The 19,527-nt window shown below is 42.1% G+C and overlaps 1 protein-coding gene across 1 annotated transcript; it reads right to left on the reverse strand.

The window, feature by feature from the left end:
- Positions 1–2,056: 2,056 nt before the first annotated feature.
- MID1IP1 (MID1 interacting protein 1) lies at positions 2,057–4,321 on the reverse strand. Its single transcript, XM_037513087.2, has 2 exons — positions 4,025–4,321; positions 2,057–3,806 (listed from the first exon to the last, which is right to left on the reverse strand). The coding sequence occupies exon 2, from the start codon at positions 3,544–3,546 to the stop codon at positions 2,995–2,997; it is 552 nt and encodes a 183-aa protein (XP_037368984.1). The 5' UTR covers positions 3,547–3,806; positions 4,025–4,321; the 3' UTR covers positions 2,057–2,994.
- Positions 4,322–19,527: the final 15,206 nt, after the last annotated feature.

Genomic DNA, 19,527 nt, shown 5'->3' on the forward strand with positions numbered 1-19,527 from the left:
ATCTAAGCTCTCCCTTTCTGCCAGGTTCATCAAGTTGTGCCTTGTCTTTACTAACAGGCTGCCAGGGAGGTGGGTGCTGGCAGACGAGGGGCATCCCTGAGAACTCTTTGAGGAAGATGCCACCATATTTACAACTTTCAAAATCTATGAACTATTTTGAGTTTCCTCAGAAAAGACCTTCTGAAAATATGAAGTCACTTATCATTTTATCTCAGAAGTTAAAGCAAAATTTTAAATAACTTGATACAAGTTTTCACAGGTAAACGTCAGGGACTTGACCTTCTTTTGTTTCATAAAATGATGTCAAATTAAGTCATAGCTACTCTCAGTGGCCTAGAATTTACCAGGCCTGGGAAATTTTACTGGTTCATAAAAAAATTTAATTACCATTATGCCTAACTCCGAGTCACTAGTTGTATTTAAAAATACTCTTATGTGAAGTCGTATTCTCAAAAATAAGTTGAAAATTGGTAACTTTTCAGTTTAGTTTTGTTATCAGCATCGATGCACTCTGTGGTATTTTCTAGTCTACATACCACAAGAATATTCTTTAAAAAATAACAAATCATTGGCATCTCATAAAATTCTTGCTATTATCTGGCCAGGCCGCAAATTTTTGGTTTTAATTCAGTTCTTTCTGTACACGTTGACAAGGAAAGAGTTTAAATAATTGAAATGATGCTTTCCTTTAAATGGACATACAGTGTTAAGCTTCATGTATTCCTGGAGAAAGAAAGGCTGGGGAGAGAAACATGAACCAACATATAAAGAGAGAAACCTGCAAGACCCTTCAGCAGCCTCAAGAAACATTGAAGCCTCAGCATCCTGTAATGTCTTAGTTAATTCTTGCTACAACTCCATGAAGTAAGTATTTTCGCTATTATGATGCCTAATTTCAAATGTGGTAACAATCCGGGATGGTTAAACACTCACAATTAATAGGTAGTAAAAAGAGGATTTGAACACACAACTTTGGCTCCAAATTCTTGGTGTTTCTAATTGTGAATTTTGGTTTCCTACTTTTGTATTTTGTGCTTGCATTTTAATATTTTCAAGGAGATCCAAAGCAAGAGGCTGTGTACCTTACTTTTGGTGCTGCACTGCTTATCTTTACACGTTAATGGTTAACTTTCTCTGGCAACAGCTGGCGGGCACCCTAGTTTTGACACTTCCCGTTCTTTGACTGCTGCTAACAGCTGATAATAGACTTCAGCTGCCCACACTGCAAAAAAACTTATGACCTTTTTAACTAGTTATACCCACGTCAAATTCAAGCTCTATGAGCTTGGAGGAGGTCTGAAAACTGAAGTTGAGCTCTTATTTCCCCCCCCCCCAACAATGAATGAAATAAGGAAGAGGCAGAGCACTGTGTGTCCTTCGCTTGTGCCACCATCCCAGGAAAGTATCGTGGCATCTAAGGGGTGTTCCCAAGAGCCCTACTGCAGCCCGGATCAGCTCTGCTGTCCAGAATTGCAGACTAGCTCACCAGAAAATGCAGGACATTGCTTAACAAAGCCTAACCCTTCACTAGGAGCTAGTGAAAGAGGCACAAGTTATAACACATTTAATATCTCCTAAGATCAACATAAAAGACTTGTAAATAAAAACCTACAAGGTGTGTGCACTAGTACCAGCTGCTCCTCACTTCTCAGTAGCCAAATGAAATTTCCGCCTCAAGTTTTTATGCCTTCAAATGCCTGTTAGTGCTGGCACTTCTCAAAAAAATTCAAAATGATTATCGTGCACTCCTGTAAACTAGTTGACTTGGTTGAAAAAACACAACATAGATACCCTCCCCAAAACTTGAAATATTTACAAACATGTTGTTGAGATGTATGGGCCTACCTTGGTTCTGAATTAGAAAAACTTGGAAGGAAATCTTGTCAGTGGCAATTTCCAAAGCAAAACGGAATACTTACGGAGATGATTATCCATCACCTGAAAATATCAGAGGGCGAACAAAATTTATTCTTGCTTAAAAAATAGCAATTGACTTTATTTAACTACCAAGTGGTTCAATGGTGGATTAAAGAGCAACAAACTTCTGTGGAGTTTCGTTAACACATTTGCTTTTTTATTTTTTAGAATATAGTCTACATCTGGGTTAAAAAAGTTTTAAATAAATTTCAGACATATAACAACAGTGGAACCCTTCATCATTCTACGTACAACACGAATAGAATGTCAGTTGGTTCCATTTCGGATAAGTCCACTTTCTCATAATAATGCTATTATTTTCAACGGCTGAGTGGCAAGCTTCATACAAGCTGGCACAGTGCCGATTTACACACATGGGTGGGGGCATGAAAGGGCTGGGGTAAGGGTGCCACAGGACAACTATACAGTGTAACAGAAAATCATTAATAAAGTAGTACCGGTTACCCACAGACAGTGCTGCTTGTGCGCTTATCACAAAGGAATCGCCAAAGTTTCAGAGCAAGGAGGAGGTACAAAATACTTAAGACAGGGCCACTGTTACAAAAAAGAATAGTGTGCAAACAGGAAAACTGATGCAATCCTAGCAACGCCGAGGCCTCCACCAGCCCAACGGCAGGGCGGCTGGAGGCTGCACGCCCCGCCTCCCTCAGCGCCCAGCTCAGGGCGGCACTCCCCAGTGTGGCAACCCGGCGTTGCGCCCTGGCACGGCCCCTTCTCGGCCCTTCTCCGCCACAGAGAACAGAAAAGAAACTCCAGGGAAGGCACAGGCTGAAAGCAGGGCGTGAGCCCGGCCCCTTCCTTCCAGCATAGAACGCAGGTCTCTCGCCCCCGCCCCGCCTCCGGGAGGTCCTTGAGCCCCCTTCTGCCGCCGCCGGTTTCCTCGCCTTGAGTTACCCCACCACCATGCAGCCCTCCTGCGCCCCCTGCGTGTACGCAGCTCCCAGACTTTGCAGTCCGCCCATCGCGCCTACAGCCAGAAAGAAAATAGCTTTGAAGAAAGAGACAGGGTGAGAGGTGGGGCCCGGAGGGGTGCTGGACAGCCGCGGGTGTCCCCCCTCAGTGGCCCCAGTTGCCAAAGCCGATCTCCTGCTTGTATCTGTTGGTGAGGATGTTGGCTTTGCGCGTGAGTTTGGACAGCACGGTGTGCAGCCCGCGCAGGTGGTAGTGGAACTGCTCTTCCAGGTCCTCCTCGCCGGCGTCCGCGCCCTCCAGGTGGCTCAGGTCCACGAGGATGTCCTTGGACTTCCAGGCGCTGCCTTCCTCGCTCCCCGCCGGCGGTGGCGGTTGGTGCAGGACCCCCCACTCGATGTCGTTGCGGATGGACTTGAGCAGCACGTAGTGGCTGTACATGTCCCGGGAGGGCGCGAAAAAGCTGCCGGTGCCGCTGCCTGGGCCGGGGGCCGTAGGCGTGCGCTCCTCCAGGCAGCCGCCACTGCCGCCGACCTCCACCCCGACGTCGTTGTCCAGCCCGGGCTCGGCCAGGGGCACGTCGCGCAGCAGGCTGGGCACCATCACCGTCTGGTCCATGTTGTTCACGGCGCCGATGAATCGGTTCATGGCGTTGAAGAGCGAGTGCTTCTGGTTGTAGGTGTCGCAGATTTGCATCATGGTGACCACACGGGCGCCGGAGCACCGGAGCACAGGGCACGGGGATGGCCGACCGGGCCGAGGAGTGCCCGCCTTCACGCGCTCTCGGAGGCCCGCGCCCGGGGCCTGGCTACAGCCGGTGCGGCGGGATTCCCGGCTCCTCCTCCGCCCTCGCCCACTCTCGGCTCTCCGGCAGCCGGGCCCCGCGGGACGCGCGGCTTCTGGCTCCGGCGTCCGGAAGATCACGATGACGGCGCACGGCCGGTGGGTCGAGCCCGGACCTGGGAGGGAAGCCGGGACGAAAGAAAAGATTATTTACCCGGTTAGGCAGCCCGCGCGCCCCTCCCTCGCCGGGTACTGCTCGCCCAGGATGCCGCCCGGGTGGCTCCCCGCAGTCGGGCGCTCCCACCTCCTCGTCCGCGAGGGCCGCCCAGAGAAGGAAGGGGTGTCCCCTCCCCGACTCCCCCCGAAAGATCTAAGTCTAAGCACCCACGCGGACCGGGGCAGAGATGCGGCGGGGGTAACCACCTCCCCTGGCGCCTCGAGATCTCCCGCAGCTGGGTAGCTCAGCGCTTCCGGAGCTGGCGGCGGCTGCCTGCGGGCGCGGCTGCGGTCAGTGGCCGGACTGTGGCTGCAGGCGTCGGTAGTGGCGTGGGCCCCCTACCCATCCCAGGTGCTCAATATATAGAGCCCCGAAAAGGTGTCGCCGGCACTCAGGGCCACCCCCGGTGTCTCCTCCTCCCGCCTCCCCGGCGGCGCCAAGATAAAAGGCCCGGGCTGGGATGACCGCGAGTAACACTCCCAGGCCCTTTCCACTGCGGGGGCGGGGCGAGCCGGGCCGGCTCCGCCTCTCGCCTGATACCCGGGCGGAGGGAGGGCGCAGGGGCAGGGCAGGGCAGGGCAGAGGAGGGATGGAGCGGCCGCGCCCCGCCGACGCCGGGCGCAGAACCGGCCAGCTGGGGTAGGGCCGGGCACTGCGCGGGTAAAGAAGGCGCCAGCGTCCGACTGGCCAGAGGGTGGGTTGTCGGCGGGGGCTGCGTGGACCTTGCGAAGGTTTTGGGAGTGGGCTGATCGGAAGGCATGCCACCAGGTGGCAAAGTGACTCCCCCACCCACTCATCTATAGTGACCAAGGCCCGGAAACTACCTTCTCGGTTTATTATTAGCTGTCGGGGGTAATGGGAAGGCCACGGGCTCAGCGACTCCATCCCGGCACTCTTACGTAAGAAGGGCGGCTGGGCAAGCCATACCGGGTGCACGTGGACTCGTGGCATTCCGTGGTGGCCCTGGTCTTGCCAGCTGCTGGGGGGTGGGGAGTGTGGGGAGCCTCAGAGGCCTTTGCCTACCTCAAGGCTAGTTCTTTCCCAATCTTTGCTCTAACAACTGCTAGAGGGATGAAGAACAACGACTCACCGTCGGATCAGCAGCTTTTTCTAAGAAATCAGATGTGGCAATGGCTCCTGATTTTTGTTCGAGCCCAGCAATTCAGATGCTGGAGACCCGGAGCTGGATTGCCTTTCTGACTGCCCAAGGGTGAGGAGTGAGTGGCAGTAGTTAGGTCTGGCATTGGGTGTCTGTCATCACTTAACAGAAAAGTGGAGAGGTGTCTGATCATTGGAAGGGAGGGTTTGGAGGGTGTTACCCTTTCCAAACACAATTCTTAAAGCACAAGGTTATTTACCAAATCATTGGATTTAACTTTTTAAGGGCCCGCCACCTTAAATTTCACTTTGGGAATCCCAAAGCACACTTTCCATTTTTGTTTTTGTCTAACCATATCACTTCCCTTCCCATGTCTCTTATTGGCCAGTGTTCTCCAGCAGGCCTACAGATCATTGCATTAAAGTAGACTTAAGTTTCTTTTTTTAAGTTGCTTTTCCCCAAAGCCTTTCAAGGGTGCTTTTAGTGCAGTGTTTTTCTTGCAGGATAAACAGTGCAAAAGGAGGGAGAAGCACATAAAGTGGTTTATTTCTTTCCCTCTTTCTTTCAGCTTAATTCACACATAAAATTTTTCTAGGGGCAAGCGATCTTCCTAATTGTCCTTTGAATGAAAATCTGATTTGGTACCACCAGGACTGACCTGTTGACAACAGGACACAAATCAGTGACTCATGGATACAGAAAACAGTCTAAGGACATCCCCCTGCATCCCCTCATTAGCTCCAGATCATAGCCCAGGTTTTCTCTTTAACACAGGGATAATGTTATCTGCTCAGCTTACCTACTGTCAGGGTCTTTAAGAGGATCAAAGGAAAGAAAATGTAGAGCAAGAAAATAATTTCATCTCCCTCTTTGCAAACACGGAAACTTATCAACTTTTCCAGCCTGTTTCCTTATCAATAAAATGGACATTTTCCAAGGACTGTGCCGAATTTTGGTCAAGATTGAACAAGAAAATGGATGTAAAAAATAGTATGCAAATTGTAAATAAAGTACTTTGCAAAGATTAATTGTACCTAGTATAGTACCTCATCATAGACTAGAGGTGTTTATGTGAAGCATCTGAAACTGTAAAAATGTGGAAGTGGGCTCTGATGTGCCACATGCCCTCCCCCAGTGCTTAGGCAGCAGGAGAGTGCAAAATTCACATTGATTTTAAACCCTTAAGTCCCATGAGATACAAAGAACATTCCAAGAGTACAACTCTGGAAAAACACATACTCAGTTTCCAGGAGCTGATTGTCTCATAATTATGTTCCTGACTGCAATTGCCTTTTTTAAAATCATCTTCCCAGATCCAGCAAAGTGTGATAATAACTCGGAAAAGACAGCAATTCCAGTGACGTAGCAAAATAATCCCAGCCCCCCCCCCAAAAAAAAAAGCCCAACTTGGGAGAAAACCCCTAAAGCCTAATTTTTGGCCACCCACCCGTCCCCTATCAGTTTCCTTCCTTCCTCAGACCACTCTCCAGGTCACTCTCCATCCTAACTACGGTCTCTGTTCTTTCACATTTCTTCAACACTGTAAGAAGAAGATGGCTCATGCTGTTGTAAATAGTAGGCACCTGCCTGCGAAACTTCCTAAACCCGGCCTCTTCAGCAATCCGGAGTCCGCGCTACAACTCACGCCCACCGGGGTAACTCCGGAACGAAAGGTCCTCTGGCCTGAGCTTCCAGCCCTTGTAATCACCCCACTGCCGCCCCTCTGGCTTCAGCCAATCAGATGCTGTCAGGGAGTGTTATGCAAATAACCTTCGTGCCCCAGCCAGTAAGGAGCCAGCGCCCCCCCCCCCCCACACACACACACACGCTCTCCCGCAGCCTCCTCCCCACCAGCGTCCTTTTTCACCCTAGCTGGGGCGTACTGGTGGCAGCGTCCTTGGCAACCGGCTTGCAGCCAATTTTCACCCAAAGAAGGCTTAAACACACACACACACACACACACACACACCAAAAATGGTTCCCTGGGGTCACTTGGAAGGAGAGTGGCCAGAAGTGGGCAGCCTCTCTGCCCCAGGCACTTTCCGTGGTCGTGATCTGGAACAGGTTGAAGATGCTGAGCAGCCTGCCCAGGCCTTATTTTGCCTCCGGAAACAGTAAATCTCCCATTGACCAAATAACTTTTGAGTACTCGAGTAGGCTCACAGGTTCAAGGCAGAGGGGAGTGTTGTCTGCTTCTCCCCAATGCCCTAAATCCTCAGTTAAAACCTTCTCTGGGCTCTGATGCCCACTCCACATTTATTTGGTCCACAGCTCCAACTCTGGAGCTCGTAAATTCTAGTTCTTAATCCCGTCTTACTTCAGCAACCAGGAAATCATGCTTTGCGGGCCCATCTCTGCAAAATGTTCACCAGTTACCCCTTCTACTGTGTCCTTGGGTGGTTCAGAAAAAGATGCATTTTAAATGATCAGAAGTTCCTCAAGAAAGCAGAGAGCAGATATAAACCAGTAAATGAAGGCAGATTGGAGACATAAGAGCTTTGACCTAGTGCTGGAGTGAAAGTGATAGAATTTTATGGCTAGAAACCAGCCCAACCCAAGATAGTGGAGATGCTGGATTACTCTGAGGCAGCATTTAGAACGAACCATTTCATGAAATGTCCTAGATATATGACAACCAGACTGTCAAGTTAAAGGCCATGGACTCCAACCACCACTTGTGCTGAAATCACTCACAACATCCCCACCAAAGTGGTCACCCTGGCCTACATTTGTGCCTTTTCCATCCTCTAGTATTAGCTTTCCCACTATTGAGCACTCTGGGAAGAGCCCTGCAGCACACCGTCCCATGTTTGAAGGTAGATATCGTCTCCCTCGAATCCACTGTTCTTCAAGTCCGTTATCCCTAGTTCCTGCCACCGTTCTTCATGAGCTCTTCTGAGTGGCTTCTCCATCTTGGTGACTTTCTCTGGAAGTAGCTCCAGTTTACTTATAAGTGTGGAACTCATACCAAGCACTCTCTTTTCTAGGACAAGACAGATGGGCACAGCCACCTATTTTACTGTAAATGCTCACTCTTCTAGGTCATATCTATTGCACACAAGTAGTTGGAAATGAGACATGTTTATGCACTTTAGCTTCATGACAACCCTGAGAAGCAAGTGAGAATCAGAGCATTTGGGTGTTAAAGGAAGCAGAACTGCAATTCAACCTAGTTTTCTCATGCCAGATCCAATGTTCCTTCTACTACCCAACAAATAACTACTCCCTACAATACTGCTTAACATTTAATGTTTAAATTTCTTTTACCATTTAAAGCTTCTTCAAATAGCTACGTCCACATACTGCTGGTTAGCAACTTTTTGTGTGTTTGATTTTTGAATAGGGCAGATTATTTTAGACCAAAGTACAGAACTTTATATTTATGCTACTTCAAATTTATCCCCTTTGATTTGGCCCTTCACTCCAACCTCTTCTGATATTTTATGTCCTAATTCTGTGTTCTAACATATTTGGAGCTTACCCATACATTCAATAGCTATTCTACACATGCATCCAAGTTATTTATAATAGGTCAGAGCAGCACTGGGAAAAGGACAAAGTGCTATATAGAACATGTGGAGAGCTCCTTCATCTTGATATCAATCCATTAATTAGTTCCATTTGGCATATCTTGTTTCAGCCAGCTACAAACCATGTTAATGATACAATCATCTACCTATATTTTTCTTCTTGATCACCGAATATTATGAGAGACTTTGCTAAATGCATTGCCGAAGTCCATGTTAATTGCCAGTTCCCTTCCTTTGGGTTCAAGAAGAAGGACATTTTTCTCATGTGCCAGAGACAGCATTGACACAAGATTCATAAATGCAGAAATAGGTTCATAATAGTAATCTGAGTTAAAAATATTGGGGGATAACCTTATTGTACTCATCATTACAGGAAACACCCTAAGATTTAGTTGGAGCAGAGTGACAGGAAGATGGTAAACTTAGCAACATCACAGTAGTGAATCTGCTGGTCTCAACCCTTAAACTTTGAGGTTGCAGTATGTCTGAATACATTGGAGTTAGAATTTTGTTACGATCTTATTTTTTAGAAAACCTCTTTAGCTTTGAATCTGGAAAGAGGAGAGCTCAGGGAAAGCTGAGCACAACAAAGAATACCTTTTCTTATGTTCTCAGCATTTCTATATCTTTGGGAGCTCTGAACTGTATAGAAATGATGCATTCAATTTGAGTATGGTAGATAAGAAAAGTGCAAGACTCATTATGGGTTTGCTTACCTACTATATATGAGCAAGTCAATTTGATTTTTCTTGGATGTCTTAGAATTCCAGGACCTTCTTGCACCATCAGCACAGAAGGAATGATGAGAGTGTCCTTTCTTCACTCTATCCTATTTAAGTGTGTCAATACAGTTAGTTTGAACTCTGAAATTAGTTTCAAAGTTTATAAATTGTAATACTAGACTTATAGAGAAAAGGTATAGTTATTAATATTTCATATGTTCAAATCCTAATCTACATATATGTATCCCATGTTATTATTATATATGTAACACTATGTATTTTACATATTCATATTACATATATGTATGCAATCTATCTTATTAAAGCAACAATGTGTAATACATATTCTTATTAAAGCAACAGTGTAATACATATACATATTGTAAATACATATTCTTATTGAAAGGTTCAATAGCTCCATGACATGATTTACTGTTTTAACCCTAAAAATAAAGGAAACTAGACCTAAACAAGGTGCATTGGAATCACGGATAGTTCACCTACATCATATTAGAAGGTCTGAATAGAGCACTTAGCCTAATCTCATAATCACAAGGAAGAAGAAAAGTATAGCAACTTAAAGCCAAAAAAAAGATAGTATGCAAAAGACATAAATCTGGAAGCAAATACAACCCACAAGTCCTTCCAGTTGTAGAAGACATTTGTAAGAATATTGTACATTAAGAAAAAAAATTTAAAGGAAATCACAGGGTAAAGGAAATAAAATTTAAACCAGAAATTAAAACAACAAATGATGAAACTAACTAGGGGGCTTATAAATTGACTATAATCAAAACAGGGGTGACAGAAATTTAAATTACTGGCATAGAGTGAAAGGTTCAGATAATCACAGAAAGATACAAGAGTTAAAGAAAATAGAGAGGAGGGCCTCCCTGATGGCACATGTGGTTGAGCGCAGAGTTGTAAAGCTGTCCACAGCCTCTGCAGTGCAGGTTTGGGATACCCACATGGCACGGCAGACCTCTCCTGTCTCGCCCGCTGCTCCCCTCAGCAGTGTATTTCAGTCAGTCTGCCTGTTCTGTTCCCCACTTTGTCTCTGATGAATCTTCTCACCCTCCCGCACATCTGGCCTGTGCCCTGGTTCTTGTATGTGTGAATAAATAAATCTTAAAAAAAGAAAGAAAATAGAGAGGACACGATAGCTCTAGAGGACAAACACAACACAATATAAACATACTGAATGTCTGAAGTAGAAATCTCAACAAATGAAAAAGAAAAAAACTCAGATGTAATATAGAAAATTTTTCTTAACTAAATGTATTCATCTGTAATTTTAAAATAGTTACATTCAACCAGGTAAAATAATTCAGAAAAGTTGACATTAAAAATCAAGCTAGTTATATTTCTTGACTTCAAGAAAGAAAAACGCAATCTTCATGTATCCAAGCAGGAAAAGAAATCGCCAAAAAGATAGTGGGTGCAGAGCAGGTTAGAATCAAGTCAGTTTTACAGAAAAACTCAAACACAGGATATTATGGGACTCAAATGAAAAACAATAGTCAAACATCTTCAAACATAAACTCAGATATTTCTTGAAAAAGTTACTCTGTGATAAAATTCTACCAACAGAAATATGAATCAAAATAGAGAACTCACAGCTGGAGAATCCCTGATGAGAAGATTCATGGTGAGTTTGAATTCATTTAACTGCAGCTAAGATGAAACAGTGTGGGAACTATGGTTGCAGAACAGGATAATAGTTTAAACACTAAAATATAAAGACAATGTAAGGAACAAAGTTGGAAGCTGGGCAAATAAAGAGTAACAGCTAATAAGTTTTCTTTGTGGCAGGTCAATCAATGGTCTAGAGCCAAATTGTGCCATTCGAAAAATGATAATGTTAATATGCAACTGAGTGGCACCCTGGGACCCCAAACTTAAGGGGTGCATGTTCTAAAAGGGATCCAGCCATCAGTGTGCACACAGGCAAAGGAAACATACTCTTTTTTTAATAAATTTTATTTTTATATTCCCCATACAATTGCAACCCCCTTATTTTGACCCCAATACCTCCCCTCCCCGCCCCCCACCTTCCATAGAGTGTCTCTGATTCATAGTTTTTTGTTGATTTTGATTTTCACTTTCTTATAATTATTCATTAGGAAACATATTCTTAATGTAACAACTCTTTAATGGAATTAGTGGGCATAGGCGGAGAAAAAAGGATATTATTAATAAAGAAAGATTTCCCAAATAAAACACCCCAAATTACCCATCCCCTTGTGTGCAAATACCCAGCCCAACAGGGTCAGTCCAAACCAGGGCTGCTGAGACCCAAAGAATTAAACCCTCTAAACTTTGGACCCTTAGGGCAGAAATTACTGTTCCATTTCTTTCCTGCTTTCAACTGCAGTTCAACTAGACCGTTGCCGGGCGCTTCCAAGTCTTGGTCCTGGAGAGATGACATTCTTGGAGGGGAATCTATTAAAACAGTGCTTTTTCTATAACCCTCCCCAAAACTGTTTCTAAAAGTACATTTGCACCACACATTTATGAATGGGAATTTGCCCCTGCTATTCATCTTTTGCTGATATTTCTGTAGGGTAGGAGGAATAATTTTCCCTTTACCTTTTTAAGTCTTCATTGAAACCCCCGTTCCATCATTTAAAAAAAATGTAACAGGAGAAAACCAAACAGAAATTTAATAGCATGTGCACCTCCTAAATACATGGGAGAAATCCAGGAAAACTGAGTGACTCCATGCAGTGACCCCAGTTATGGGAGGTTATCAGGTAAAGCACTGTGTAAGTGGGACTGCCTTCTCCATTGATAAAAGTTTCCAGAGATCTGGTCATCTTTCACTTCCTGGTAGTGAGTGGGAAACACTTTTACAAATGGAGATTTCCCTTATAAATATGTATGTCTCTTACAAAAGGGTGACTTCTACTCAGTTTTCAGAACTGTTTACCATGCTACTGTGCAAAATAATCCTTGCTAGTTTGGCCATAGATTGAACTTTAGATAAGCACTCATTCATCCTGGGTGTCCCAAATCCAGCTGGAGCCCTTGGTCAATTTTTCTTTTCTCCTACATGGTTTTACAATTTGTAGAAATTTTAAAATAAATGCATGTGTACACTATTAAAAAGCACCTTGAACTTTGTTTTAATCATAGTGTTCTTCCTGGAAAAATATTAAACAAGGAAACATGTTTTCTATCTTTTAAGTCACTCAGTGTTCTGTGTAATTTCATTTTGTGTGAAGTAGGTGATTACTTCGGCCAGAATTATAAAGCTTTTGTTTGTAATATAAGTTTAGTCAGCAATATTTGTTATAAATGTTTATTTTTGGCTACATAGTGTCTGCGTCTATAGAAATGACTTGGTGGGCTTCCCCTGGTGGTGCAGGGGTTGAGTGCTGGGCTGCGAAGCTGCCCGCAGCCTCTGCAGCACCAGTTCAATGCCCGGCCACTGGTGAGGGTCCCACATGGTGCCACAGACCTCTCCTGCCACGCCCGCTGCTCCCCTCAGCAGTGTATTTCATCAGTCTGCCTGTTCTGTTCCCTGCTCTGGCTCTGGTGAATTCTCTCACTCTCCTGCGCTTCTGACTGTACCCAGTGCTTGTATAAATAAATAAATCTTTAAAAAAAAAACACATTAAAAAAAAAAAAGAAATGACTTCCTTGGTTACTACTGGACAGACTCAAATATCACTCCGATCCTGTTTTAAACTATTAGCAAATGTAAGTGGGAGTGCTGAGGTGATTCACCCAGCAATTAGATTGGGGTTTTAGGAAGAACAGCCTTGATTTATTGCACAAAAAATCTAAAAGAAAAAAGGAGTAACATGACTAGGTATTAAAACACATCTCTGTTTGTTTAGTCACCTTCACTAGGAAATCATTTCAATCTTTTGGGCTTTGTATTCAGAACCCAAATTATTATAGATTGAAGCTTCTTGGGAGTTTAGGAAATATGAAATTAAGAAATTCTAAGTGCGAGCTTAGTGTTTGTTCATTCCACCCTATTTAGTCATTTAATTTCAGACAGGACATTCAGTCTTATTACATCCAGTTCAAAGCAAATCAGATGCCATTAAGAATGGCCAGTTCAGCTGCTTTTATAAATGTTCTTGGCCTGATGAAGGGACAGTGCTTTTTGTGCATTCAACCAATTGTCTCAAATCTTCAGATTTGTTTCTACAGTTTATGTAATTCCTGTGTGGTTAGAAAATAGAGTGTTTGGAGTACTGCTACCTAATATCATGTTTATTCAAAATTCAAAATTCTATTATTTATTTATTTAATCATAAGGTATTAATTTTCTTTCCTTCTAGAACTATCTTCCAGACAGTAACAGTTTTCTCTCCTTTCCTCCTCCTCTCCTTCCTCCACTCCTTCTTCCTTATTATTTCTCTCTCTCTCTCTCTCTCTCTCACATTCTATTTTGTCAAGTCTCTCACCATGCTTTCTATATCTGTGCACATTCTTAAAACAATCCACAAATTCCTAGCCATATATAAATGTGAACATTTTTATGTAGTTTAAAATATATATAATTTAAATTATATTTATATTTATGTCACATTATATTTATATAACATTATGTATAATTAACATTTTATGTAGTTTAAATCCCTCAAACCATATAACTGAGAAAAGTGGTACTTGAAGAAAGAATAACTTAGAAAGAAATCATCAGCTAATGCAGAAAGAAAGCTAGTCATGCAGATATTTAGGGGAAGAGGTGTTCATGGAGAGAGAATAGCCAGTGCAAAGGCCCTGAGGCAGAAACATGCTTGGACTATTCAGGGAATGGCAGAGGCAAGCTTGGCAAGAGCAGATTGAGAGGAACAGTGTTAGGTGATGGGGTCATAGAGGCAAAGGGGTCAGATCACATAGAAATCAAAATCAACAAGCCTCTATAAACCAGAGACACACTACGGGGTGGGGGAGGGGAGGAGGGATTAGGGACAAAATATGGGGGGTGGGAATTGTGTGGGGAATATAATCATTCCCCATATTTAAATATTAAATGTGTTTACCACAGACACACATACACAAATGTACATTTGGTGTGCACATACACCCATGTATGTATTAAAATATTTAGAAACTTGTGAGCTATTTTAAAGACTTCTGTTTATACTGGAGGAAGACATGTCATTGGTGTGTTTTGAACAAAAGCATGACATTATTCAATTTACCTTTAAGAGGAGCCTTGTATTACTCACTAGGTTGAGAATCAACTCTAGAGAAGCAAGGTGGGGGGATAGGTAGACAAGCAGTTAGGAGGTCATTGCAGTAATCCAGGAAAGAGATGAAGGTGGCAACAAACATTGCTGTGGTGAGCAGTGGTTGTGTTCTAGGTACAGTTGGTATCCATCATACAATGGTTTGACTCACGATTTTTCAACTTTAGGTTGATGTGAAAGTAACGCATATTCTGTACAGACCATATTTTGAATTTTGATATTTTCCCCAGGTTTGCAATAAGTAGTATGATACTCTCTTGTCATTTGGAACAGAGGCAGCAAACCAGAGCTCCTAGTCAGCCACCTGATCACCAGGATAAACAAATAACACTCTACAGTGTTCTAGAGTGTAAGCATTCTGAGCACATTTAAGGTAGGCAACCCTAAGCTATGTTTGGTAAGTTAGGGGAATTAAATGCATTTTTGACTTACAATACTTTCAATTTACAATGGGTTGGTAAGGTTGTAATCCCACTGTAAGTCAATAAAGATCTGCATATTTTTAAGGTTGAGCCAGTAAAAATTGCTGATGAATTGTATTTGATGTGAGAAAAAGAAAATAATCAAGGATAAGTTTTTGATCAAAACCACCAAAAAGAGTTATCACTGAAATGGGAAAGACTGATAGCATAGCATGTTTGAGAAGATCAAAAATCCAATTATGAAGATGCTAATTTCAAGATATCAAACATCAAGCCTTCCAGGAAGGCTATACTCCACAGGTGGTCATATATAAAAGGTTTAATTACAATACATTTAAATTTATTTTAATTTAGATTACAAAAATCCACTGTCAACAATAAATATAAATAACTCTGGCCCTCTCATCAGCCACACCATCTCCCTCATCCCTTTCAGCCTACCTTCCTCAGAATTGTCCACCATCTTTGTTACTTCCCACTCATCTCTCACTCCATCTTTTCTGGTTTCCAGTCCTGTGACTCTGGAAATTGCTCCTGCAGATCCTGCTACTCATGGCTGGGCCATGGTCCATGACTCAAATTCACTTCTCAGTTCTCATAATGCTTGACATTGTCGACATCTGACACTGTTGACTATATCCTCATTGAAATGGCTTTCTCCTTGGCTTCCTTGTTTTCCTCCATTCTCTTTCTAACGTTCCATTGTTAGTTTATCCTTCTCTACCCAACCTTTAAAGGTTGGAGATCATAAGGACTAGCTCTTAGGCCCTTCCTTTTCACATTATACTTTTGCCCTGAGCAGTATCATCCATCCATGGTGTCAAATAGCATCCATATGCTATTGACTCAAAAATAATGTGTCTCCAGCCAAGACCCTTTTCTTAGCCTCTGATTGATATGTTCTACTACTCACCTCATTTCTCCACATTGATAGTTCTCAGGCATCTCAAATTCACCATACCTTCACTCTTGCCAAACTTGCTTCCCGTCAGTATCACCTTTCTCATGAATTGGTGTCATTATCCAACCAGTTAGCTACATATGCCCAAAACTTGGAAGTCATCTTAGGCAAGTCTGTCTCCATCCTTCACATACATTAGTCATAAGGATCTAAACAAATCTCCAGTCTGCCTTGGTCTGGTATCCTCTTCTTGCTTTGTGTATGATTGGTTTGTTATTATCTTTCAGATCGCGACTCAGAGGAGTCTTTTCTCATAAACCCATTTAAGACAAATCTCCATCAGTTAGTATCCCATTACCTTATTGATTTCCCTCCTATTACTTATCACAGTCAGTAGTTACCTTTATTAATTTGTGTATTTATTCATTGTCTATCCCCAAGAATATAAACTTGTGGAAAATAGACACCTTGTCTATTTTATTTACTGATGAACTCCCAGAACCTAGTAAAGGACCTAATACAATAGGCATTTACGAGGTACTGGTTACATGAATGAATAAAGGGTTTCTGTATTAAGTGTGACTTGATGCTGATAAGCAAATATGTCCTGAATCATACTGAGATGGTTTTAAGTCAAGGATGATTTAAATCAAATGACTTGATAGAAACCATTGACATGATTTTGTGTTTTTTCTTTTGACCAGTTAATATGGTAAATTATATTGATAGACTCCCTAATATTAAACCATTTTAAATTTCTAGATCAAACCTTATTTGGTTGTTGGGTATCATACTTTTAATGTGTTAGTGGGCTCCATCTGTCAAACCAATATTACACTGATAAATAAACCTCACAGAAATGCTTAAAACATGACAATAGCCCAGTCACACTAATGAATACTGATGTGAAAACATTGAATATGTTCACGACAGACACACATACGCAAATGCACATTTTGTGTGCGCATACACCCAGACAATTAGAATCTACCAATAATATATTAAAATTTAAATTCCTCCAGAGTTAAACATGTTGGGGGCTTAAACTCTGCAAACTACATTTTTCAGACTTCTTTGCTAGCCAGCTCCCTGTTAAGGAGGAGGAGGAACTAGAAGGAAAATGGAACATGAGCAGAAGTAAGAAATGGCTTCCTTAACATTCCTTGCTGTCCCTGCAGGCTCACCCCAGCACTGGCCATCCATTCCAGTAGCAGCAGGTGGATCCAGCCTGCAGGTTCCTTTCATACTCTCAGAGCCAGCCTTAGACAGCAGCCCAGCGCAGTGCCTCCCTCAGAAGTCTGAGCCCCAGCCCTGTGGAGGTGGCTCTGAGCAGTGGGACACCAGCAGCCATTGGGCAGGATCCTCCTTCAAAGCTTTGAGCACCAACTTCACGACCTCTTCTCCATGCACTTAGGTTTTGATCATGTCAACCTCTTCCTTCTGGTTCCCCCAATCCTTGGTGAAGTATCTGCTGCTTACAGTTACTAGCCCTGCATTACCTCAGTGCCACCTTTTTGTTCTTTCAGCCCCTCACTGCCTAGGTAACTCATTCCCCATATTTATTTATTTTTAAATTTTTCTATATTTTTATTTTTTATTTATTTTTATTTAATTTATAAAAATCAATATCAACAAGCAACTATAAACCAGAGACACATTACTGGGGTGTGGGGGGGAGGGATTAGGGACAAAATAAGGGGGGTGAGAATTGTATGGGGAATATAATCATTCCCCATATTTAAACTTTAAATATATTTACCACAGACACACATACACAAATGTACAAATGGTGTGCACATACACCCATGTATGTATTAAAATATTTAGAGTGCATTAATCTTTTCACATTAATGTTTTCATAGTCTTCGGATAAATACCTAGGGGTGGTATCGCTGAATCATCTGATATTTCCATTTTTTTTTTTTTTAAATCTCCATACCATTTTCCATAGAGGCTGCACCAGTATATGTCCCATCAACAGTGAATGTGGGTTCCTTTTTCTCCACAGCTTCACCAACACTTGTTGCCATATTTTTGATATGGGTCATTCTCACCAGGATAAGGTGGTTTTGATTTGCATTTCTCTTATAATGAGTGACAGTGAACATTTTTTCATGTGCCTGCAGGCCATCTCATTGTCTTCTTCAGAAACGTGTGTGTTTAGGTTCTTTCGCTCATTTATTGATTGGATTGCTAGCTTTTTGTTGCAGAGTTGTATGAGTTCTTTATATGTTTTTGAAAATAACACCTTGTCAGCGAATTAAAATAAAATTGAAAGGGTGGTTTTTCTTTGCATGGATCCACCCTAACTGCAGCAACAGCTTTGGTTACTAGTCCATTTGGATTTTTCTAAATTTCTTCTTTTTTTTTTTTAAAGATTTATTTATTTATGCATACAAATGTGCGGGGGTGAGAGGATTCACCAGAGACAGAGCAGGGAGCAGAACAGGCAGACTGCCTGAAATACACTGCTGGGAGCAGCGGGCGAGACGGAAGAGGTCCGCTGTCCCATGTGGGTAGCTCCCTGACAGCTCCGCTGTCCCATCAAACTCGTGCTGAAGAGGCTGCGGACAGCTTCACAGTGCTGTGCTTAACCCCTCGAGCCACCAGGGAGGCCTGGATTTTTCTAAATTTCTTAAGTCAGTTTCACAGCCTTTTATTTTCCTGAAAAATTATCCATCTCAGCCATAGAGACGTGTTTTCTTGTATTTCATTTTCTCCTGTGTCTACAGTGATAAGCCTCATCACATTCGTAGGTTTTTTAAATTTGTTCTTGTATTTGTCTTTTTCCATGTTTAGGCTATCTAGTTTTTGGTACCTCTTCTGAAGAAATAACTGCTCTTGAATTTATGAGTTCTGCCCTTTTTTCTGAGTATATTTTTAAAATTTATTTTATGATTTCCTTTCTTCTTTGCTTTCCTTGGTTATTTTGCTGTTTGCTTTGTTTGTTTCTATTTTCTTAAGTTGATTACTCATTTGTTGTCACCTCTTTCATTTAATAATGAAAGTATTTAGTGTATGAATTTTTTCTGATTACTGATTTTTTTTTAATTCTTCTTCAGATAGACTCTTTGGCTTTGTAACTTCTTATTTTTGGCTTTGATAGCCCAGGAATAGTTTGAGAGATTTGAAAGTTCTCTATATAACTGAGCTATTTTAGTTTCTATGCTTGTTATTAACTTAGGTTTCTTTATTTGAGGTCAAGAAACATAATCTGCATGACTTCTACTTTTGGAAATTTATTACTTTTTTTTTTTTTGCTTATACCTTATTCCCATTGTTTTTTGAAAGAAATCTCCATACCGTTTTCCATAAAGGCTGTATCAATTTACAGCCCCATCAACTGCCCCTTTTATTTTACTGTCCTTTTTATTGATTCCAAGACACATGTTAATGTCTATAAAAAAGAGCTTTTATCAACAATTAATGATGTCTTACAGTTATAATTGGCAGCATTTTTCCATAAAATAACACTAGAATTTACAATCTGAGGGCATCTTAAATTTGATGAATGTGTTTTGTTCAACTTTTTTGAAAACTGTTACATATTTCACTGTCTTTATTAAAAGAAATTTGACAACTGTTAGTGGTTTTTTCTACCTATAGCTACTATTGAATCATTGATATATCTTATTGTCGATAAATTCTTGGAATTCAAGACATAGTCTTCTAGCTTGTTGACACATGAAATGAAGAAATAGTTTCTGTTTTCAGAGTATCAAATTCAATATCTATTCAACCTATATTTTCTTAATTATGTTTTTTATATCCTCTCTGAAATCTTACTCAGACT

This window comes from Talpa occidentalis, unplaced genomic scaffold (assembly GCF_014898055.3).
Source record: "Talpa occidentalis isolate TD23 unplaced genomic scaffold, MPIMG_talOcc4v2.1 talOcc4.15, whole genome shotgun sequence".
Lineage (NCBI taxonomy): Eukaryota > Metazoa > Chordata > Mammalia > Eulipotyphla > Talpidae > Talpa > Talpa occidentalis.